Source organism: Polypterus senegalus, chromosome 1 (genome assembly GCF_016835505.1).
Source record: "Polypterus senegalus isolate Bchr_013 chromosome 1, ASM1683550v1, whole genome shotgun sequence".
NCBI classification, from domain to species: domain Eukaryota; kingdom Metazoa; phylum Chordata; class Cladistia; order Polypteriformes; family Polypteridae; genus Polypterus; species Polypterus senegalus.
In genome coordinates this window covers 37,915,991-37,940,553 of record NC_053154.1, presented here as the reverse complement: position 1 = coordinate 37,940,553, position 24,563 = coordinate 37,915,991, and the positions used below count along the sequence as shown (strand labels likewise).

Below are 24,563 nucleotides of genomic sequence, written 5' to 3'. Positions count from 1 at the left end.
TGGTGATAAGGCTGTCCTACTGGCATTGCGGGACTTGTCATCTCTATCTGGAAAGGGAAGGGTGATCGCCTGGATTGCAGCAACTACAGGGGGATAACACCGCTCTTGGTGCCAGGTAAGGTCCTTGCTAGGGTCATCCTTAATAGGATCCATGATCACTTGCTCACCTACCAGCGACTGCAGCAGTTTTGTTTTACACCTAAGAAGTTTACCAATGACCACATCCTGGTACTGAGTCTTCTCATGGAGTGTAAACGCAAATATTGACAGAGTTTCATTGTAATCTTTGTCGATTTTCGTAAAATGTTCAAATCAGTTGATCGAGCTGCCATGTGAGACATTCTGAGACTTTGTGGGATCACCTCAAAGTTGCTGAATATCATGGCCGGCCTTTACACTAGTACTGTGAGTGCTGTGAAGAGTGTAAGGAGGACCTCTGCATTTTTCTCAGTTGATTCTGGGGTTCGTCAGGGATGTGGTCTTGCTTCTCATTTTGTTTCACAGTTTTGTTTTGGACTCCAGTCTGAAAAGACCTGTTTTTTTGCTAAATGCTTGTTCCCAAACTTTTTTCTGTGTTTTGTTTTCTCTTTTTTTACCACTATAAATAAATACATACATACATATATATATATATATATTAAATATATATCTATACTAATAAAAGGCAAAGCCCTCACTGACTGACTGACTGACTGACTCACTGACTGACTGACTGACAGACTCACTGACTCATCTCTAATTCTCCAAGTTCCCGTGTGGGTAGAAGGCAGAAATTTGGAGGCTCATTTCTTACAGCTTACTTACAAAAGTTGGGCAGGTTTCATTTCAAAATTCTACGTGTAATGGTCATAACAGGAAGGTATTTTTCTCCATTTACTGTAATGAAGTTGAGCTTTCGTGTCACATCATCACGCCTCCCACGTAATCACGTGAACTGACTGTCAACGCAGTGCGTAGAAAACCAGGAAGACCTCCAAAAACCGCTGAAGAAAACATGCATTATATAATTGAGAAGGCAGTGAAACAATAAGAAGTGAGCGAGTGACATATATTACCATATTCATGAGTGCTGCTACTTCGAAAACAAAGCAAGGTGTAAACCTAAACTTTAAATTAAGTTCATAGGCTGCCGCTGGCGTTTCTCATGCCCACGGGTAATGTGGGATACAAGTTTAATGAGAGGACGCAGGATATAAACGAGAGTTTTGATCACTTTGTAACTAAATTAAAATTGCAGGTGAAGGGGTGTGCTTATGCAAATTCCGAGAGACTGTGTTTGTGGGGGATTGACAGTTAAGGCGTTGGGGGAGTCACGTCATCATCTCCCCTCCCATTTACCTAATTTCGCTCTTAGCTGAGCTCCGCGGCTAACGCCGTCTTTCGAAACAACTTCGTCACACTGCCACCAAATACTCACAGAAAAATCCACAAGTTAATACACACGCTGTCTCTATAGAGTTTCTCCACACTGAATCCTCCAGGCACTACTTACAAAAGGTTACATTGCCAATCGTTTTACATTATTTTTAAAATCTTTCCTTTTCTTAGCACAAGCACAGCTGAGAAGCTTCAATGCATGTGCTCCATAACGTGTTAAAAAATAATGCATTTAATCACACTTTGCATTACAAGCAAAGGGGAGCTTTTGTCAATGCATGATTTTCTGGTACAACGATTACTTTGATCAGCGCATCCCTATTCATTTTAACCTCGCACCACCTTGGTTTGAGAAGAAGTATGAAAAAATATAAGGTTAACACAGAAAAACAGATCACCAATTCAAGCTTTATGAATAATTGATTCACCATCAATAATTGTTTTGGTAAAGCCATACTCAGTGTAATCCTCCTTCCATTTTATAATTTTTCCGCCACTAGCCATGATTAAATGAACGGTAAAAAAGTAAGAGCGAAGCGAGGGTGACTTATTTAGGCAGGCATATATATGACAGCAACACTCATGACAATGTCAATCATGTTATGTTATTATTAAAATGTTTCCTTTTCTTTTTCATTACTTCTTTAACACACTACTTCTCTGCTGGCGGGTATTTATATATATATATATATATATATATATATATATATATATATGAATGACCTCCAAAAGCGCTGAGACTTTTGATATCGTGAACGTGTCTGCAAAACTGGGGTCTCCTGCCCAGCGAAAGTCAAGCAGCCGGCGCGCGCGCATAGCTGTGCCGGCCTTTGAGACGCTGACTGCGCTTCTGCCTTTTGTCAAAGTCAGCACTTTTAATTTTTTTCACCCTCCCCCTGAGCTATAGCCCAGACAAGTGCAAACACGGGACCCCTTTTCTACACCGCTGCAAACTAATATTAAGGCGATTCGCACTTTCTTTTCAACGTATTACGATTATGAGGTCGTCAGCTCGGATTATGAAGACACGCACACGAGTGGAGGACTAACAGTGCCATCACAGCTGATTAATGGCAGGGACGTTTCACCAGTCTACACAAGACCCACCACGACTGTCCCCAAAAGGCGATCATAACGTCAGCGAACACATCTCTCTACTATATAAAAGAAAAAGGCAACTTTCCTTTCTTTACACCTTTTATCCCAAACCAAAGCCTTTCTCTCTTAACACTGCAGAGGACACAAAACTAATTTTCTTTAATTGCTGGTAATGCCGGTAAGGCACATTACCAAAGGCAGAAATTTGAACATTTACATAGAAAATGTAATTTCTATACCACAGCCGTCGTGTAGCGCCTTTCAAAAGGGATCTACTACCGAGAGATGATCCATATACATTTTAGCTGCTGTTAGTACTACTTACCTGTTGTGTTACACAGTCTTTAAAATGTAGTTTACCCGCAACCACTCCAGTAGTGCTCAATGTACCTGTACTTCTTAAAACGTTAATGTTTTACTGTTTAATAACTTATAGACTATATTTTATTACTTTTCCATTGCACTCAGTGACCAAAGCTATACACACACATATAGACACATACATATATATACACATATATATACCTGTGTGTATGTTTGGATGTATGTGTTGTCACACACGTGTGAATAGGAGGACGTTGTGTGGACCAAGTAATGGTAATTCCACGCCAGGCCAGGGGAGGGCGGGGTGCAATAAACCTTCTCTTGCTATCTCTGCAGACCAGCCTATCTGAATCAGGAAAGCCTATCTGAATCAGGAACATCACTTCCAGTTCCGCGCCCAGAAGATCGTCACTTCGGTCCGGCTCCCAGGCTGATGTCAGAGAGACATCACTTCCGGTCAACCTACATCACTTCCTGTTAACATGTCACTTTCTGTCTGACCATTTAAAACCGCCATCTTTTCAAACCTTTATCAGTTCTGTTTTGGACTCCGTACTGACAACATCATTGCTTAAACTTAAAAGACTCCTTTGCAGCTAGGAATATTATATGGGTGGTTGCCCCAAACCTTTTATACGTGTGTCGAGTGGCTTCATTTCACAGTATATATATATATATATATATATACACACACACACACCTATCTACATTATATATATATACACACACACACATACATACATACATAGACACACATATATATAATTTGTGTGTGTGTATGTATGTATGTGTGTGCATATATGATGTAGATAGGTATGTATATATATATATATATATATATATATATATATATATGTCTATATGTAGATATGTATTGTGAACGCTGGCCCCGGCACAGACAGACGGACGACATTTTTTCACCACACACCATTTATTTATATACACTATGTACAAAGTTTTCTCACGTGCACCCCCAGTGCCTTCTTGCACCGATCTCCCCAAGTCCAGGCCACACAGTCCTTTTGCCTTCCTGGCCGCCTCCCGTCCTCTCTCTCCAGTACAGTCTACTTCCTCCCGACTTCCACCACCGACTGGAGGGAGGCAGCCCCTTAAATAACGCTCCCGGATGAGCCCCAGGTATTCCCGGCATTCCCTCCTTAGCCACGCCCCAGCGTGGCGGAAGTGTCGGCTGTCTTCCTGGCAGCTCTCCGGGCGCCACATAAAGTCTTCCCCCCGGCACTTCCTGGTGTGGCGGAAGCGCCGGGCTCCCGGAATAATTAGGCACTGGGGCGCCGCCTGCGGCCCCCTGCATAACCAGGACGGACGCTCCCACTCGGTCTGGAGGAGGCACTCACCCTCCTCTGGTCCTCCAAAGCGCCCCGGCCGGGCTCCAGCCCCAGCCGAGGACCGTCGGGATAAACCGGCATCGGGCGCTGCCTGGCGGTGACCACGGGCCCCAACAGGGCTGGGCTTCCAAGCCCTCCACCCGTGGCCCCCAACAGAACCAGGACGGACGCCCCCTCGCAGTCTGGAGGAGGCACAAGCCCTCCTCTCGTCCTCCTGGGCATCCCGGCCGGGGACCACAGTACAGTATATAGATATGTATATATGTATGTATATATATGTATGTGTATATATATATATATATATATATATATATATATATATATATATATACTCAAACCCATTATGACAGCAGCAATCCAAGCTGTGAGAAAACAGTAAAAGGAGGCGTGTCATTTTCTGGTACATTTTCTGATGCAGCTAGACGAAAACAACTTCGTGACACTGCCGCCAAATACACAAAACAATTATTTTGACAATCATGTTACATTATTTTTAAAATGTTTCCTTTTCTTTTTCATAACTTCTTTAACACACGACATCGCTGCGAAGCGCAGGTATTTGCTATATATATATATATATATCACAGCGATACTCATAACAGTGACAAAACAATTACATTGACAATCATGTTATGTTATTTTCAAAATGTTTCCTTTTGTTTCTCTTTCCTTCTTTAACACACTACTTCTCCGCTGCGAAGCGCGGGTATTTTGCTATATATATATAGATATATATATAGATATAAGAACAACACTCATATCAATGACAAAACAATTACATTAACAATCATGTTACGTTATTTTTAAAATTTTTCCTTTTCTTTTTCATACCTTCTTTAACACATTACTTCTCCGCTGCAAGTCTTCTGCTAGTATATATATATATATATATATTTCCACATTTTGTTATGTTACAGCCTTATTCCAAAATGGATTAAATTCATTTTTTCCTCAGAATTCTACACACAACATCCCATAATGACAAGCGTGAAAAAGTTTACTTGACGTTTTTGCAAATTTATTAAAAATAAAAAAACTGAGAAATCACATGTACATAAGTATTCATAGCCTTTGCTCAATACTTTGTCGATGCACCCTTCAGCAATTACAGCCTCAAGTCTTTTTGAATATGATGCCACAAGCTTGGCACACCTATCCTTGGCCAGTTTCGTCCATTCCTCTTTGCAGCACCTCTCAAGCTCCATCAGATTGGATGGAAAGCGTTGGTGCACAGCCATTTTAAGATCTCTCCAGAGATGTTCAATCGGATTCAAGCCTGGGCTCTGGCTGGGCCACTCAAGGACATTCACAGAGTTGTCCTGAAGCCACTCCTTTGATATCTTGACTGTGTGCTTAGGGTCGTTGTCCTGCTGAAAGATGAACCGTCGCCCCTGTCTCAGGTCAAGAGCATTCTTCCACTTATAGATGATGGAGGCCACTGTGCTCATTGGGACCTTCAAAGCAGCAGAAATTTTTCTGTAACCTTCCCCAGATTTGTGCTTCAAGACAATCCTGTCTCAGAGGTCTACAGACAATTCCTTTGACTTCATGCTTGGTTTGTACTCTGACATGAACTGTCAATTGTGGGACCTTATATAGACAGGTGTGTGCCTTTCCAAATCATGTCCAGTCAACTGAATTTACCACAGGTGGACTCCAGTTAAGCTGCAGAAACATCTCAAGGATGATCAGGGGAAACAGGATGCACCTGAGCTCAATTTTGAGCTTCATGGCAAAGGCTGTGAATACTTATGTACCTGTGCTTTCTCAATTTTTTTATTTTATAATAAACTAGCAGAATACCCGCGCTTCGCAGCGGAGAAGTAGTGTGTTAAAGAAGTTATGAAAAAGAAAAGCAAACATTTTAAAAATAACGTAAGATGATTGTTAATGTAATTGTTTTGTCATTGATATGAGTGTTGTTGTCATATCTATCTATTTATATATATATATATATATATATATATATATCAAAATAGCTGCGATTGGCAGCGGAGAAGTAAAAAGAAAAGGAAACATTTTAATAATAACGTAACATGATTGACAATGTAATTATTTTGTAATTGTCATGAGTGTTGCTGGCATATATATATATATATACACACACACACAGACACATATATACATATACATATATATACACATACTGTATATATACACACACACATATATACATACTGTATATACAACATATACATATCTACATATATACTGTATATACACATATATATACAAATCTACATATATATATCTACATATATATATTAGGGGTGGGACTCGATTAAAAAAATTAATCCAATTAATTAGAGGCTGTGTAAGAATTAATCTTGATTAATCGTATGTAATCGACACGTAAATTTGCCCCAAATCGCAAATGTTTTTTTTTTAAAACGGTTTTAGTGGGCGACAGAATCAAATAATAGACATGGACATGAATATTGTAAACTGAAGCTGTTTTAATTTCTGAAAAAAAGCTTTTAAACTGCATTTGAATTCAAAACAGAAACAAAAATATCATCCCTGGTTAAAATTGGGCAGACTTAAAAATAAAGTGGTAGTTTAAGTACTTTAAGTACATTTTCAGAATAGTATTGTCTTTAAATAATAATAACCAAAATTTCACCATAAAGTGCAGTTTTTCTTCTTAAAAAAATAAGTCAGAAACATAAAAGGTAATTTGACCAGCTTACTCTTTAAACTCTGAGTAACATTAGCCAAAATTATTTTGTACATTAGGCTAAAACAGTGTGATCATTGAACATTTTGTAATTAGATGTATTTAGAATTACTAACGGTCACGGAAGTCCAATGATCCCCAGTAAGAGCCACAAAGTCCGCTTTCTGTAATGCATCTAATTTTGCTTGCTTTTCAGTGTGCACAAAACCATGCTTTTATCAAGGCTTCGCTCGGGTAGTCGAAATGATCAGTCGTAGGAGCGCGCTTTATTCCGACTCTAACATTTTTGTAGCTGTGATGTGTGCATCAGTGTAATGGATGTACCAGGAAATCATGCATTGACAAAAGTTCCCGTTTGCTTGGAATTGAAAGTGTGATTAAATGCGTTATTTTTTAACGCGTTATGGAGTACATGCATCGAAGCTTCTCAACTGTGCTTGTGCTAAGAAAGGGAAAATTTTAAAAATAACGTAACATGATTCTGCGTTAACCTAATATTTTTCATACGTCCCAAACCAAGGAGATGGGAAGGTAAAATGAATCGGTAGCGCGTACATAATCAGTACATCCCTCTCGGGAATCGAACCTCGAATGTCGGCGTTAGAGGCGAAGACTCTACAATTGCGCCACCGCTTGTCTATGCTAAAGTATGTATTGTAGATCGGGCTATAGATATACATTTATATATATACCCGTGTATCGCAGTGGAGAAGTAGAAGTTATGAAAAAGAAAAGGGAACATTTTAAAAATAACGTAACATGATTGTCAATATACAGTAATTGTTTTGTGAGTGTTATTGAATGTTGCTGTCATCAAGGATTTGATTATCATTATTTCTTTCAATCAGGCTCGTATTTATGCGATGTGTTCAAGTTACATTCCGTGTTTGTCAATCGTTGTAAAGATAAGAGGTTTCATTCATCGATTAGTTCCTTACTGCATCAATAAACAGCTCGTCTTCCTTTTTATCTGTGATGTGACAAACTGCATGCACGGGTTTTTTTTACGCTGTCTTCCTTTAGCGGGACATTGACTTTTTCCACCGTGTGCTTTGTTTCCACAGTAGCTGCATTTATGAATATGCTTATCAGGCGCTTCATATTTTTGCTGCCTTTTCAATTGTGTAATTCGGTTTTGTTCAGCTCTTTGGAACTGTTGCTTTTATCTGTGCACTGCATCAGTTCACGTGAGCCACTCGGTGTACTTGCATCGAAGGTTCCCAGCTGTGCTGGTGCCATCTCGTGCTATGTCCATAGCTTTATTTAATGTTACCTTAGTCCTGGCACTTAAAACTTTCTCTGGCAGTTTCGCTGAGTTTGTGTCAAACACCACCCTGACCATCTCATCTTCCTCTCCATAAGCACAGTCCTTCACCCGTGAATATTTACCCGTGGCAGTTTGCTATTGGATTGCCGCTGACGGATGGCCTTATATGGGCAGGCACTAAATTACAAACGCCAGCGGCAGCCTGTCTATGAACTTAATTTAAAGTGTAGGTTTACATCGTGCTTTGTTTCCGAAGTAGCAGAACTCGCTTCTTATTGTTTCGCTGCCTTCTCAATTATATAATGCATGTTTTCTTGAGCGCTTTTTTGAGGTCTTCCTGGTTTTCTATGTACTGCGTGATTACGGGAGGCGTGATGATGTCACACGAAACTCCGCCCCCACGGCGTTGAAGCTCATCTCCATTACAGTAAATGGAGAAAAACTGCTTCCAGTTATGACCATTACGCGTAGAATTTCGATATAAAACCTGTCCAACTTTTGTAAGGAAGCTGTAAGGAATCAACCTGCCAAATTTCAGCCTTCCACCCACACGGGAAGTTGGAGAATTAGTGATGAGTCAGTGAGTGAGTGAGTGAGTGAGTGAGTGAGGGCTTTGCCTTTTATTAGTATAGATTTGCAAAAACGTCAGGTAAACGTTTTTCATGTTGTCATTATGGTGTGTTGTGTGTAGAATTCTGACGAAAAAAATCAATTTAATCCATTTTGGAATAAGGCTGTAACATAAAAAAATGTGGAAAAAGTGTCGCGCTGTGAATACTTTCTGGATGCACTGCATAACTGCGGTGGGCTGGCACCCTGCCCGGGGTTGGTTTCCTGCCTTGCGCACTGTGTTGGCTGGGATTAGCTCCAGCAGACCCCCGTGACCCTGTAGTTAGGATATAGCGGGTTGGATATATGCAGTATATAAATAAAATAACAGTGTCCCCATCACTGACCACTAAGGTACACCATTTTCAACATCACCTAATTCTGGTAATGTTGCTTGTATCATAGCCCATTGCTTCCTGTGTTTTAGCCAATAACTATATAACATTTGTTAGCCCAGTCCTTAGGTATTTTCTTAGTACTCACTGACTTTATGAAAAAAAATGTAAATGATTTATATGTATATACTTGCTAAACTCCTTAAGAAATTGAGGATAAATATCTGGTTTTGGTGAATTGTTAGATTTCATCCTATTTAATCTAAGCAGCACTTCTCCCTCTGCATTTCCAAATCACTCAGTACCTCCTTAGCAGTTCCTAGTACCAGGAAGCTATCAGCTTCATCATGTGTATAAAATTTAATACAATTCTAGTTTAAAATATTTTTAATTCACTTTCTTTATATTCTTTATATCTTTCTTTATATATCAGCATTATTGTTCCTAATACTCTTCACCTGCTCATTGACTGTCGTTTTACTACTAAAATATAAAATAAATCTGTTTTGTCATCTTTTTTGAATATTTCTCTCCAACTGGCTTTTACCCTTCCTAAATCTGTTTTTCAGTGTTGCTCTCTTGCTCCCATATGGCCATCAATTATTCCCTGAGTTATTACTCCTACATGCCTTATACATATACATACGTACTATGACTTGGTGAGCGGGCCGCTGGGAACTACAATCAGTTGAAATCAGAGATTCTTTCACTAGTGATGGACATAGTGAAGCCTATAAAGCACCAGAACATTTGAATTAACTGTATTGGAAATAGTGTCAAAGCTACAAAGCATTTGACACGCACCTCTCTAGTGACATCCCCTAGCCACTTGCATTAACGTTACACAAACTCATAATAAAGTTCAATGACATCTGTTAAACTTTTATTTTCTTTATATTTCACTACTATGGATTGGCCACAATGAGCAGGGTCTGATGTTTAAAAATATGTAACTAATGCCAACAGGCAGAATGCACCACCCGATAAACAAGAATTTTACTAAAACAAAATAAGATGCTTCGCTATATGGATCCCCAGCTCTTATAATAAATATTCTCCTTTTACATTGTATCATTATTATTGCTCCTGTTATGAGCATTATCATTAGCCCTCATCTTTTCTTGATCGCATTTAATTGACTGTCATTTGGGATTCCATAGCCCCAATGTTGTAGGTTAAAAAAAATACATTGAAAGTGAGCCTCGTTATTTCTCCACAATTTTTTTCTTTATTCTGACTTATTTAAAACTGAGTAGGTGGAAAATAAAGGCATAACCCTCTACTTTGCCATAATATATCCAAGCACATTTGAGAAAAAGGATGAAATCCTTAAATTAACAGAAGTTATCAAAGTACAGATATATTTCAATTACTAATACTTTATAATATTTTGGAGCTCAAAATTAACAAGTTTACTACGAAGAAAAAATACCTGCCATAGCTAAATCTTTCACAAGTGCTGATCGTGCCGTCCTGTGGCTCAGCTGACTAAGGTGATTGCTTTGTGAGTAGAGCAAATCCGGGTTCAAGTAAGATTAAAGAGTCATCTATTTTTGTAAAAAAAAAAAAATTAGGTGTGATATATTTATAACGTAAATTGAAGAAATAATTTTGATAGATACTTTGTAAGGATCACAAAAAAGACCTTTTCTGGAATCATTCCCACTTAGAATCACCATCAAAAAAGCAACAACTAATATGAGGAAGGCAGCTTACGTATTTACAATAATCCTTCTTCTATTCATTGCCACTAAGAATCCCACAATTGAAAAGGATGATCAGAAACTCACAGTGGCAAATCAGGCTGAATTCACTCTGCTGGACCCAAAATTCAAACCTGTCAATCTGCAGCACGTCAGAGAGAGACACAGTGCAGATGCGGTCACCAGCACACTGACACACAGGACACTAAAAGGTAAGAACTGTTCGTTTTCAGTGATCCACTGTCTATAGTTGTTATCTACTGTTTATGTAAAGTGTAATGTGAATAAAAGTATGTGCTGCCTAACAAATTACAACTGTTATTCAAACAGAAACAACGCCATGGACATCAACAGCAGCCATTGTAGATGCTTTCGTGGTGAAAAGAGATCTTGTCGATTCCTACAGAAGTCAGCATTAAAGATCCACTGAAGTGCTGTGGCAACCTAGAGCAGCGGGATATCATATTTGGATCAGCTTTCAAAAAAAGTATCTGACTTCCCACCCTTGTGAAAATATTCTTCAAGGTCCGGATAGTCCACTAGTACAAAGTTGTCTTAGTCACAGCACAGCATAACAGAAACACATATCCTTAAATAAAAAATTATAGTTCTCCTGTCTATACCAGTCCTAACTAATCTTCCAATTACTTAAGCACAATCCCAGTCAGTAACACAATGTGTACTGATTAATTCAATATATAATAATAAAAGTAAATAAATAAAAAGTAATTCTGAAAGACAAAACTAATAGTCCAATATTAAATCCTAAAGGCTCAAATTCCTAAATATAACTCAGCAGTTCTTCTAGAGAGAGCATTTTACTTTTCTAAAATTATTAATATCAGCACAGGAAATCCAAGTCTTATTTTTAACCATTGATCGCCTTTTAAACCCTGCTCCATTAGCACTGAAAGCATCAGAGGCTAAAAGTGATAGTATATTTTAAAGAAAACAGAAATAATATTAGACTTACTATAAAACAAACTTTGAATAAGAATTTAGTTGAGTCTCAACAAGCACAGCATTGTGAACTAAGCTGCTTCAGTAAAGTTAGTTTATCTGAAATTCATAGAATAATTACTAAGCTAAAACAGTCCTTTTGTGTATTAGATCCCTTTCCTACAAGCTTCTTTAAAGATGTTTCTGATCTACTAAGCAATAATATTTTTGCCACCATAACATTAGATTCTGGCATTTTCCCAGATTCTTTCAAAAAAGCTAGTAATTAGCAGTTAGGCAACAATAGGCCAATCTCCTATTTGCCTTTTCTCAGTAAAATTCTAGAAAAAGTAATTTTTTGACAGTTTAGTGATTATTTGAAAAAAAAAAATGTTATTCTTGATAAGTATCAGTCACATTTTAGATCAACTCATAGTACTGAAACAGTTCTAAAGAAATTAGTAAATGATCTGGAAATTAATGCAGATGTAAATAAAATATCTGTACTTATTCTGCTTGATTTGAGTGCAGCATTCAATACTACAGACCATAATATTCTTATAAAACATCTTAGCCAGTGGGTAGGGCTTTCAGGTACTGGCTTAGGCTGCTTTAAATATATGATATTCTATATGGTGTACCGCAGGGATCAATTTTGGAACCATTACTATTTTCACTTTACATGCTTCCAGAAAAACGTGTTTACTTTAGATACTGTTTTGATGTGTGTGTGTGTGTGTGTCTGTGTGTGTGTGTGTGAATACATTTTAGCACACCTAGTATGAGATGATAGTTACCAACAGGGTTATCAAGGCTTAGAGGTAGTACTTCAATGGAAAAACAAGTGCGGTTGAAGTAAGACACTGTTGGTTATGAAATGTCCAAATGACCAAACAGTCTTCATGTATCACAAGGCCACCCACATATTTGCTAGTGCTGGTGACAGTAAGAACCTATGCAGAGAATACTATGTGGAGTATTGTGGAGTGAATGGCATTTGGATTGGTGGAGTATCCTATGTAGGATATTGTGGAGTGATTGGCATTTGGGCACCTTTTGAGACTTTGTCTAGACAGGATCTCTCTGTGTATGTGAGTAACTATCTATGTATGTGTGTATTAGCATACAGGTACAAACGTAGGCCATCCCATAGAGAATTTTGCAAGCAGTATTAGATTGACTTAGTAGAACCAGAAATCTCTAAATTCATAATAAAAATCAGTCATCTTCCAGTGGAATTCCAGAGGTAAGCAGGCTAAAGCAAGGAAACGGAAACTTGTCATGCAGGTAAAAAAAGCAGAAGCTGAACTGGGAGTGCCACAAAATGGAAGAGAGGTGGAAGGATTAAAAACAGGAAAACTGAGATTGGGAAAAAGAAGACAGTTGCTGTTACAAAAGGTTTACAGAGTTGTCTTATTGGTAATAAGGAATACAAGTATTAGGAAGAAAATAGGAAAGCAGTGGAAAGTGACAATGTGGCAATGAGTGAAAGTTTAAAGTTGGTGCTGATAGATGTAACATTTGGGATAAAAATATGTTAGGTGTTAGCATGCAGAACAACTGCTGCTAAAGCAGAAAGTGGAGAAAGCTAGGGGGAAAAAGTAGTGTAATCTCCCCAGAGTAAAAGTTAGGAAATTAGTAATGGGATCTGATTTGAACCCTAAAAATGGGCAGGTGACTTACCTGAGGCTGAGGAGAGTTCAGATTAAAAGTGTGAATATGAGTGTGAGCAATTCAGTTCAATTGTTCTTCACTGCACTGCATTCTCTATGCAATTCTGAGGTCTGTTTTGTTATTTCTAGAATTTGCTACACCAAAAGTCAATGCACTACCATTAGGAGAGGTAACCAGTACTAAGGCAGAATTTGGTTTGGAAACATAAATCAAATATAAGGCAGATCATCTGGTAAGTTTGGACGGCCTTTGTTCACTGCAAGGCATGAGCCAGATATTGGAGTGCAGGAAGTGAGAAAAGAAAATGTGACTTTAAAACAAAAGACGGTGGAAATGAAAGTAATGCAAGTGCTTGTGCATGAAAGTTGTGAAATTGCTAATCCGAGAATGAACAAGTTGGAAAAAAAGTTCACCAGTTTAGCAGTTGGTTTGAATTAAACAGGACAACAGAAAAAAGGAAAAAATGGACTAGCTGTCACAACTAAACAGGTGTGCTGTAGGAGATGGTAAGCTGAAAAAATGTTTGGAATGGGACACTTAATCTGAGAAACAGCAGCTTGTAAAAGTTACTGCAATTAAAAGGGAAGGAAGGGACATGACTCTGATCAAAGAACAGGAATCAGCTTTGGGAGATTTGGCACTTGGATTTTGGAAAGGTTTTAGCCCGCATTTTCAGACCACATGTTAACAAAAAAAAAGGACAAATAGGTGTTGAAAGACAAATGGAAGGAAAATACAGGAAGACAGCAAATTTTTTTTCTTGATATTTTTAAATAAATTTAAGTTTTGTTTTTTTGGTTTTTGCAAACAATAGGTTGGGATAGGCAATAGTGAGGGCAACAGACAGGGTGAAGTATGTGCAGAAAATCGAGTTACAACTAGAGTATTTAAGCAGAGTGGCACTTATGGCCAAACTGCTCCAATGAGTGCCCAGAAGCAAACTTTAAGTGTTTGCACCAGGCCGACTTTTGTAAGTGCAGCTGGTACAGTTACATGTCAGATGGGCTCAGAGGGTAAGGTATAGTCTAATTGAGATAAAACATGGAAGCCCTGCTGCAGTTGTCAGCTGTGGTACAAGCACAGGACTAGTGGCCTAATACTGAACTGCGGTGTTTGGCACAGTGTTATGCAAATGGCGATCAAACAACTTTAGAGGTGGCCTACAAAGGGACTGATGAGGGTTACGTAGAAACGATGTCTTTTGGAGAGGAAGGCTCTTGGTGCTCATGGTGAAGATGATAATCTATACTGGTAAAGCTGAAAAAGCAACTAAGCAAACCCCAAATGTGTCCATTCTCCACACAAGAGTTGCTTTGTGAACAGTTTATACAGTGGCACATGTGCTCTCACATGGGCAGAAGTGGTTGGCACTAGCATCTGTGGTACAGATTAATAGTACAGCTGCATATGCTTTGATGAGTACTGTAGTTTGGGGAAGTGATCTAATTAACATTTAGTCACAGGATTAACAGTTTAGGTAAAAGAAAAAATAATTTTCATATAATAAATTTAAAGTGGAAGTGGTCTAGTTTAGCAGAAGGTGTGGACTTGTGTCATTTTGAACCACCAGATGTGATGATTATATGAAAACATAAAAAAGTTAAAGAAACAGAGGAAGGAAGCAACAGCAGATAAATCATTAGAAATACGTCCAAGTTCTTCAGATTGTCTTTGATATAAATAAGATATGTACTGAACAAATGGTTACATCCATTTGTGAACACAGGAAGAGCAATGACTGCAATTTAAAACATGATTTCTGAAAAAGACTGTTAAAACAATTAAGACTGTTTAATTGTGCAAATAAAGACATTGTACAAATTATCAAGAGTTGGAATGCAGTTAAGTTGATAAATATTTTGTATGTCTTTATTTGTAAGCTACACAAAATATATATAATATTAGATAGTGTTTCGGGAAGCATGTTTTACTTTATTGATAAGAACAGAATTGCTTTGATATTTGCCCAAGCAGCTCCCTCACATCTTTAGGACTGACTCAGGATGTGAAACTTACAGTGGGGAGGAGGGTGGGGGATAAATGTGCAGCATGCATCAAACTGTTTTGGCAGGAGTGACAACCTGACCTGAGAGTTTGAACTTACATGAGCCTATGAGCCATCACCTGCATGAAGGCCACGCATCGCCTAGCTAGAAGGAACAGGCTCCAACTAAACAAAGCAACTGGGGGATCAGTTGTACCCGAGTACTTTCATTGGTAGCAACAGGCAGACTAATTCTTTAAGTCTGAAGTATGGCTGTTTAAAATTGGTTTTGAGTCATAGGCCATTCTGTACGACAACATCCTATTCATGATTTGTGATAAGAATGGTATAAAGCTGGTCTCTCCTCCTTTTCCTCTCTCTCTCACCAATCAGACCACAAAGAGATAACTACCTCTGTCTGTTGCAATGTCTCTATGATGAGGAAAACCTTATCTCCCTAGCCATATTAAGACAGGCATATGGCCTGTTTCAATACTCCATTCAAGGGTCATGTGGTAGCAAAGGCAAACCTATACTGAAGATAAGGACAGAGCCATCTATGGATGTAAGATGCACAGCTACTTAGAGTATAATGGTAGATTTGTCACACTCATTTGATTTATTCTTATGATTTTGAGCATATGTATTTTACATTTATTAAATTGCAACTTTTTTCCTGCTTATTGTTTCACTCTTTCTAATTGCCTGCGGTGACAGATGAAGAAAGGAATGGGTGTGTTTAGTGCCAAAGTACCTGACCACAGAGTGGTAAGTGCATGGGATTTAAGGCATTTTACTTAAGGTTTACACAATTAAGAGTATAAATGGGAAAATAGGGCCACCACAGAGCGAAACAAGACAATACATCAGCCAGAGGTTCTTTCATGTATAAAAATATGTTTTATAGATTGATACATATGTTGTTGTTTTATTGACACAACAGAAACAGCAGTGTCACCCTGACCTTTATCACTTTAAAGCCCCTGCCTTTTGTTAATTTGATTTATAAGCTAGTGTCTCATTGGGAAGAATGCAATAAAAAAGTCCTGTTTCATTTCCATCATAAACCTGTTCTGGAACATATTACCCTCTAGTAAGATAAATTTGATATGTGATAATTTCACCAGAGATAGGTGTTTCTTCTGTGAACCTTGTGAACATGGCCCTATATACAACGGACTGTTTCTTGTGTTTTTGAGACACTTTTATTGAAGCTCTTTAGCAGCATCAAACTTGCTTCTTGCCATATTTTAGCTTCATCTTTTAACTATCCCCTGGGAGTATAATTCCCCACCCTTTAAGTTCTTCCACAATTTTGGTAAGTCTAGAACATCTAGCATTTCCTGTATTCACCATGTTATAGGTTTTTGAGAACATCCCAATGTCCAATACAGAAACACAAAAAAAAGTGTTAAGGTGAATGAAACCATTATATAAAAAGTATTTATTAAAGCTTATTCATATGACATCATGTTAGACAGAAATTTTGCTTGTTCCTTAGCTTGAAAACCAATTTCATTCTTTCTTGGAAAAAATCTTAAAATTTGAGGTAATTTTATAATAACATGAATAATCATAATTAATCTAAGAGAGTACTGCACTTAACAAATAATGTTTAAACATTTCAAAATATACTGCAGAACCCAGAAACCTTCCAGTCTACATTCACAGTAACAAGAACATACAACAACAATTGCTTATTTATACTCTGTTTGACTATTATGGGGAAAATTTCACAAACAACAAAATGTAATGCACTAGATTTATAAGACAGTGTGATTGGTGAAAACAAAAATTTAAGTATTTAAAAAAATCTGAAAGCCATAGGAAAAATGGGCCAGATATTGGGATAAAACATTTTTATTTTAATCATTCTATTAAATTATCACATAAAAAAATACTTACTTAGGTTAAGTAAAACCGTACAGAATAATAAGCCAACTATGATGATAATGACTGAAAAAAAAAAAAAAAACTGAAATTATCAGCCTGCATGAAAAAAAATGTAGAACATTAAGCAGCTAAAAACAAACTAACATTTACCAAATTCATTACCTACTGTTGACAGTTATGTGAAGAATTGTTCATTCCATAAATCAGGTTAACATGTAAATATGAGGTACATTAGAGGTGGAGCTTGATCAGAGACTACATGACATCATAACTACAGTGTACTATTTAGCTCAAGACATAAAGAAGTTATTGAAAGTTTATTTGTGAGGAGCTATGATTCATCCAGGAAAAAAACAAAACATTGTTATTGTGGAAATACAAACTAAATCTTCACACATTTCATATTTAACAATTTCTTTAAAAAGTCTGGAAATATTTAAATATTTTTATAGAGGAGGATTTATCTATTATATTTATCTATTATTGTTATCATTAGAGTGCACTCAAAAAGCAAAATGGAGTCATTGCCTTTAATAGACCCACAAACCAGACCCATATCTTCACTGGTCTCTTTGGAAGTTAGCCTACCCAAAACAGGACTGACCACAAACTCTCATAAACTCTACAAGCAAGCATCAACCAACACAGGCCAAAAAGGGAATCTGGCATTAACAGTTTAATATACTACTTTAAAATGTCAAAATATATATAAACTTGCACGGTATTCTCCTTCAAGGAAGAGGACCCATACAACCTTTGGCTTAATAAGACAACTCCTACAAAATATCTTTATATTTTCAGGATTTTGTTTTATTTAAAAGAAAACAAAAATGGCATAAAAGAGCCGCAAACTAAGAATTTGCCTTAAAAGGTATTCAGACCAAATCAGGTCCAATGGTATTCCAATCATCAAAAACCAAAAACTAAAGCAATAAAATGAAAAATCAGAAAAACAGACACTTGCATTTATATGTAAACTCCAAAAGAAAATGAACCATTTAAGGATCCACTCCCCAGATTAACAATATATAGGCTAAAGGACCACCCTCACCCCTGTCAGGATGACCGCACTTCTTCGGGTTCTGCCCATGGAATTCAAGGAATACATGAAAGTAAATAAAAAATAAACAGAGCAAGATTAACAAAATTTAACTACATAATACAAAATAGATTAAAAATGAATTAAAACAACAAAAAGAAATGAAAACATATGAAAAATCTATATATATAATTCACTAAGGCAAGACACCCATGGAAAGCACGCCGGAAGGGGCGTGGATTTACTAAGCCGCCGACAAGTAAGACACCTATGGCGCACGCAGGAAGGAGCCACGCCCACCAATTCCAAGACCATTGGATATGACGACAACTCGTAGAGCCACACCCACCAACTCGGACGCGACGACACAGAAAAAACGGCGTCATTTATATTCGTCTGTCGTAGAGGCCTCATGCACTTCAGAGCCATGTTGACTGTTCATAGAGGTATGTTTCTCGCGGAGGTGAATCGCCATATGCAGCGTGTAAAACGGTTTGCAAGGGGTATCTCATGGGATCCTTAAAACAATCCTTTGCAACTGAGGTTAAAACACAATGAAGTAAGCAGTCTTTAAAAACCGAGTTTTCGGTTATGACGCACGACCGCGTGCACCATAGCAAACTGTTTTACACGCTACATACAGCAATTTGCATCCGCGACAAACATGCGTCTTCTTCACTCACGGACAATTATATGTTGCTCTCTCCAGAGTTCCATCTTTTCATTCACTTTCTGTTGTATCCTCAAACCCTCCCTTTTTAGACAACTGTGTCTTTTCAGAAGTGTTTAGCATTCAATAAATGATTATGCATGAGATTGAGCGTGTGTCTACCCGGCGCAGAGAGGCGTGGGTAAGCCGTTGAACCCCATTCAGGCTGCAAACCGTGGAATTCCCACTAAGTGCGACTCATACGCTCCCACTGGTTACGTCCCTACCCTTTGTACACAAGCTACTACCGTGGTCGGGTGTCTTGGTTGATTATATATAGAAAAGCAGCCAAAACCGCACAGAGCAATGAAAAGTCTACGTGAGTCACAGGTGCATCTGGACTGTGCAAAGACGACAACGACTCGAGTGACGAGTTGGAGGTGGGCACATGAGCAGACAGTGCATACTGAACGGGAAATCAGCAGACTAGCATGATGGAGGGAGCGGAATGGACGTCCTTCTCCTCTCCTCCCGTTCCACCCTGAGCGCCGTCCAACCCCATTCCTCCGTCTGGGAGAAGAAGGCATGATGGCGGTCCGCCAGTTTTCAGTCACGGACGATTATGTGTTGGTTCGTTCTGTACATTGTTACAATGTTGCTTTTTTTGCTGATTTAATACATTAAAGATTTTTCAAATGTCAATTTTCTCCCTGTGCTTAAAAATCATTAAAAAACCGGCCTGATTATGCGGCGTATGGTACGTCGCGGGTTGGCTAGTAATATATATTACAACATCAATCATTGCTCATTTGCTTTGCCAGCTTAGTCTAGACTTGTGTTATGCTCCAGTGCCTAGAATGCTGAGGGCAGACATCAAGCTGTCTTCAGGGATGTCTCCCTCTTCTGTACCGGGGCTGAAGGCCATCTTGTTTTCATATAGAGACTAATGTCACACTAACAAAATATGAATACCATGATTTGGAGTTCAATGGAATATGATATAAAGTAAATTTACTGGTTATCTATATTTAACCTTTGTAAACACATAGTTATTATTTTTCAAAAGGAGAAACAAAAAAGAAGGGGGCATATTAAACAAGACATGGTAGAAGTTTGTCATTTAAAATTTATTTAGTTGGATGTTTCACATAGTTTTCATAGAGAGGGAAATGAAAAGAGGGGGTTCCGATTAGGATATCCATTTGAAAGTTAATTACGGGAGATTGCAGAAAGTGAGAGAAAGAGATGGGGTTCCAGTCTGGTCTGGTCTAAACGATCAAGCAGTAGGAAGTTTCTTGTTTTGAATGAAGCGTCAAACCTGTGAGAGGAATTAAGTATAATGTGGTGCCATTTGAATGTTGCAGTTCAGGGTGAAAGGCATCAGGACTACTGATACAGAGCATTGGAGACATGCAAGATTTACTGAAAGAGGAACTGTGGTTGGTGTGGCAATTGGAGATACCATGTGAGAATAAAGTAAGTCGGGCGAGCAAATTCATTACTTGTGATACTCTTTGAGAGGGTAGTGAGTCAAGTGATCTGGCCACCTTTTAATTATCGGAGTATGAGAGTATGCATCATTGGAGGATGAAGAAAAAGATGGTACATTCAAAGGGATGCTGCTGAAGGAATTTAACTGGTTTTATTTATTTATGACTTTTACTTTTCTTATGCACTATTGTTGTGATGTGAAATTTTGCATACAAGTTGATAAATATTTTGTATGTCTTTATTTGTACCTTAGACAAAGCAATGTAATATTAATATTATATTATAGATTATAACAGCAATGGTTGGATGGTTTAAGAACACCTTCCCCCCTTTTAGGACTGAATCTCTTTGTAATTTTACAACAGGGTTGGGGGAAGTGCCTCAAACAAGTTTGACCAATATTTCTCTGCTAAAGTCCCTCAGTGAACCCCCACAGGAAAGCCAGGCTGCCTAACTGCCAAGCTTTAGCTTAACACGTGGTTTGAAGGGCAGGTGTGAAGGTATTCTGTCCCCTCATTGGTCTGAAGTATGGCTGTTTGAGCTGTCTTGTTTCAAAAGCCTTTAAGTACCACGATACCCTATTGGCTATAGGGGTTGGACAGAAAACCTACAAATTTGCTTACTTTACCTCACCCTCTCTCTCTTACCAAACTGATTAAAGAACATCTCACACCATGAACTGAAAAGGACAACACAATGAAAAGCACAGCTCGGCAGCCATATTGAGACAGGCATGCAGCCTGTTCTGAAGAAAACTGACCTCAAATGATGTGTTAACTAGAGACATTTTAAGTAACTAACAAGTCTGTGTGCCGCTTGAAACTACACATCAGCATTTATCTGGTTGTATAGTTGCCAATATTCAAATGTACTTTGCATATTGCTATTATTTATGAATATTATCAATAATATATTATTTAAAGTGTAACTTAACTCCTGCTTGCCTTTTACTACACCTAATTGCCTGAGGTAATAGCTGAAGAAGGGAAGGTAGGGAGAAGTTATATAGTACAATACCTTAGAAACAGTGGTAAGTCTGTGAGATCTGAGGCATTGTGACAAAGGCTACATATTAATAATACAAAAGGGGAAAGTAGAGTAATATATTACTCTACCAAGACAAAACAAATATTTTTATGAAAAATCATATATTGAGCATTTATTTACTAAAAAGAGGGCAATTTGCTTTAAATAAATATGCACTGTGGACAATTTGAACCTTCTTGCCTCATTCACAAATAGTCCATCCTTTATTATGAACTACTACGGGATCAAGAATACAGTTTGGTTTCAAGTATGCATACTGGACAGTGAACCATACTCTTCTCTACCAAACATAGTATACTGTGTCATTAGTGGGCCAAAGATGTACTATTTATTCCCAGCAGTAAAATGGACAGAAGGCATAGTGAAATGGCATGGAGAGAGTAATGGTGTAGGAAAAAGACAAAGTAATGAAAACATTAACTAAAGCAAGAAAGGTTCAGAATTATTTTTTTTTTTTTATTATTTTCATTGTAACGTGAAACATAAAGTATTGAGAAGGTTGATTCATTTGATTGCATATGAGCATCAGCATGAAAAAGATTGGATGTGAAAGATGTTGAGGATTCCAAGAACACTGGATGGCTGTCTCATTTAATTTAATACGTAAAAGAAAAGGGTAAAGGGGTCATTGAATTTATTGCACACAAACGAATACATCAACATTTCCAAGGTTGCATATATAAACTGCTCAAAAGGATTAAAGGAACACTTTTAATCAGAGTATGGCATCAAGTCAATGAAACTTCTGGGCTATTGATCTGGTCAGTTAAGTAGCAGAGGAGGTTGTCAATCAGTTTCAGCTGCTTTGGTGTTAATGAAATTAACAACAGGTGCACTAGATGGGCAACAATGAGATGACCCCTAAAATAGGAGTGGTTTAACAGGTGGAGGCCACTGACATTTTTCCCTTTTTCATCTGTTTTTTCACTAGCTTTGCATTTGGCTATGGTCAGTGTCACTATGGGTAGCATGAGGCGATACCTGGACCCTACAGAGCTGGCACAGGTAGTTCAGCTTCTCCAGGATGGCACATCAATATATGCCATTGCCAGAAGGTTTGCTGTGTCTCCAAGCACAGTCTCAAGGGCATGGAGGAGATTCCAAGAGACAGGCAGTTACTCTAGGAGAGTTGGACAGGGCTGTAGAAGATCCTTAACCCATCAGCAGGACCAGTATCTGCTCTTTTCAGGAAAGAGGAGCAGGATGAGAACTGCCAGAGCCCTACAAAATGACCTCCTGCAGGCCACATGGTGTGAATGTCTCTGATCAAATAATCAGAAACAGACTTCAAGAGGGTGGCCTGATGGTCTAACATCCTCTAGTGGGCCCTGTGCTCATAGCCCAGCACCGTGGAGCTCGATTGGCATTTGCCATAGAATACCAGATTTGACCAGTCCACCACTGGCATCCTGTGCTTTTCACAGATGAGAGCAGGTTCATTATGAGCACATGTGACAGACATGAAAGGGTCTGGAGAAACTGTGAAGAACGTTATGCTGCCTGTAACGTTCAGCATGACCGGTTTGGTGGTGGGTCAGTGATGGTCTGGGGAAGCATAGCCATTGAGGGACTCACAGACCTCTTCAGGCTAGACAACAGGACCTTGACTGCCATTTGGTATCGGGATGAAATCCTTGGACCCATTGTCAGACCCTATGCTGGTACAGTGGGTCCTGGGTTCCTCCTGGTGCACGACAATGCAAGGCCTCATGTGGTGAGAGCATGCAGGCAGTTCCTGGAGGATAAAGGCCCCCACACTCACCTGACCTAAATCCAGTAGAACACCTCTGGGACATTATGTTTCAGTCCATCCGATGCCCTGGTCCAGATCTGGGAGGAGATCCCCCAGGACACCGTCATCTCGTTAGGAGTATGCCCAAACACGTTGTCAGGCATGCATATAAGCACATGGGGCCATACAAACTACTGAGCATGATTTTGAGTTGCTGCAATGAAATCTCGGCACAATGGATTAGCCTACCGCATCATTTTTTCAGTTTGATTTTCGGGGTGTCTTTGAATTCAGCCCTCTGTAGGTTGATAATTTTAATTTCCATCAAACGATGTGGCATCCTTTCGTTCCTAACACATCACCCAGTCCATATCAGTATATACTGTATATCCAGCATGATTTTTTTCCCATTGAGATCTGATGTGTTTTCAAAGTGACTCCAAAAGAACTTATTGAGAGGATGGACGAACATCCCATCCAGGAAAAAAGATTCCTTAACTGGGCACGAAGTCCCATGTAGATGCAGAGGCATACCAACCGGCCAAATTTCTAGGACCTTCCCTGGCCAGGGAGAAGGCAAGGACAGAGAAGAACAGTCTCGGGGGGTTAATTCCCCTAGTCGCTAAATTGCAGCAGCCCTCAATAGTGATGCTCTTTTGGGAACCAGCAGAGAATGCCGGGAATTATAGTCAGGCAGCACAACCATGCTGGGGTTCGTAAGTGCCACAAGAGGGTGCTGCAGGGAGATATACTCCCAGCTATGTAGGACTTCAATGTGACCCGGAAGTGCTTCCAATGGGCAACAGCTCAGGCACCGGGGTCCTCAATAAATGGGACTGCACTCCTTTGTCCAGGAGAGTTGAAGACGACTGGAAGACAAGCAACACTTGGCCAGAGAAGGGCAGTGCAGTGAAAAGAGTAGTGGTGATTTAGAGGAAAGATAACTGTATTTTGTGCTTCACGTGTGAGGTGTAATGAAACCCTCTGGCACCCCTAGATTTCACTATATATATAGGGTGACGATTCCGTCAGGGGTTATTTGTTTGCCACATCACCGAGGAAACTAAGAGTTCTGTCTCCACCCCTCCAGGATAACCTGATCCCAGCTGCTGATCCACAGCCATGGGACCAACCTTATAAGGAGTACCATATGTTCCTGAACTGAAGAAGGGAGCCAAGGCAGGACAACTGATAATGTCACTGCTTATTTGCTGTGTCTGTGTATAGTGAAGTGGTCCTCCCGTTACAATAAATACCCTTGCTGTTCCTGTTTTGAATTGAATAAGGCTGGTTTTCCTGAAGCCCTTGGAATCAGCCTAATTTTTCCCGGAGTGGCTAATCAGGAAAAACGGGAAAATTCCTGGTGGGCCAGCTGGGTT

At 38.9% G+C, this 24,563-nt stretch overlaps 1 protein-coding gene across 11 annotated transcripts in view; it reads right to left on the bottom strand.

Moving 5' to 3' along the window:
- The window catches only part of LOC120524825 (E3 ubiquitin-protein ligase TRIM39-like), a 110,750-nt gene that overhangs the window by 74,552 nt on the left and 11,635 nt on the right, over nucleotides 1-24,563 (bottom strand). For 10 of the 11 annotated variants that reach the window (XM_039746617.1, XM_039746599.1, XM_039746660.1 and 7 more), the window contains exon 4: nucleotides 17,239-17,289. In XM_039746617.1, the coding sequence (XP_039602551.1) occupies nucleotides 17,239-17,289 (51 nt within the window). Of the gene's footprint in view, nucleotides 1-10,465; nucleotides 10,581-17,238; nucleotides 17,290-24,563 lie in introns of all 11 variants that reach the window. The other variant, XM_039746685.1, reaches the window with a different exon arrangement.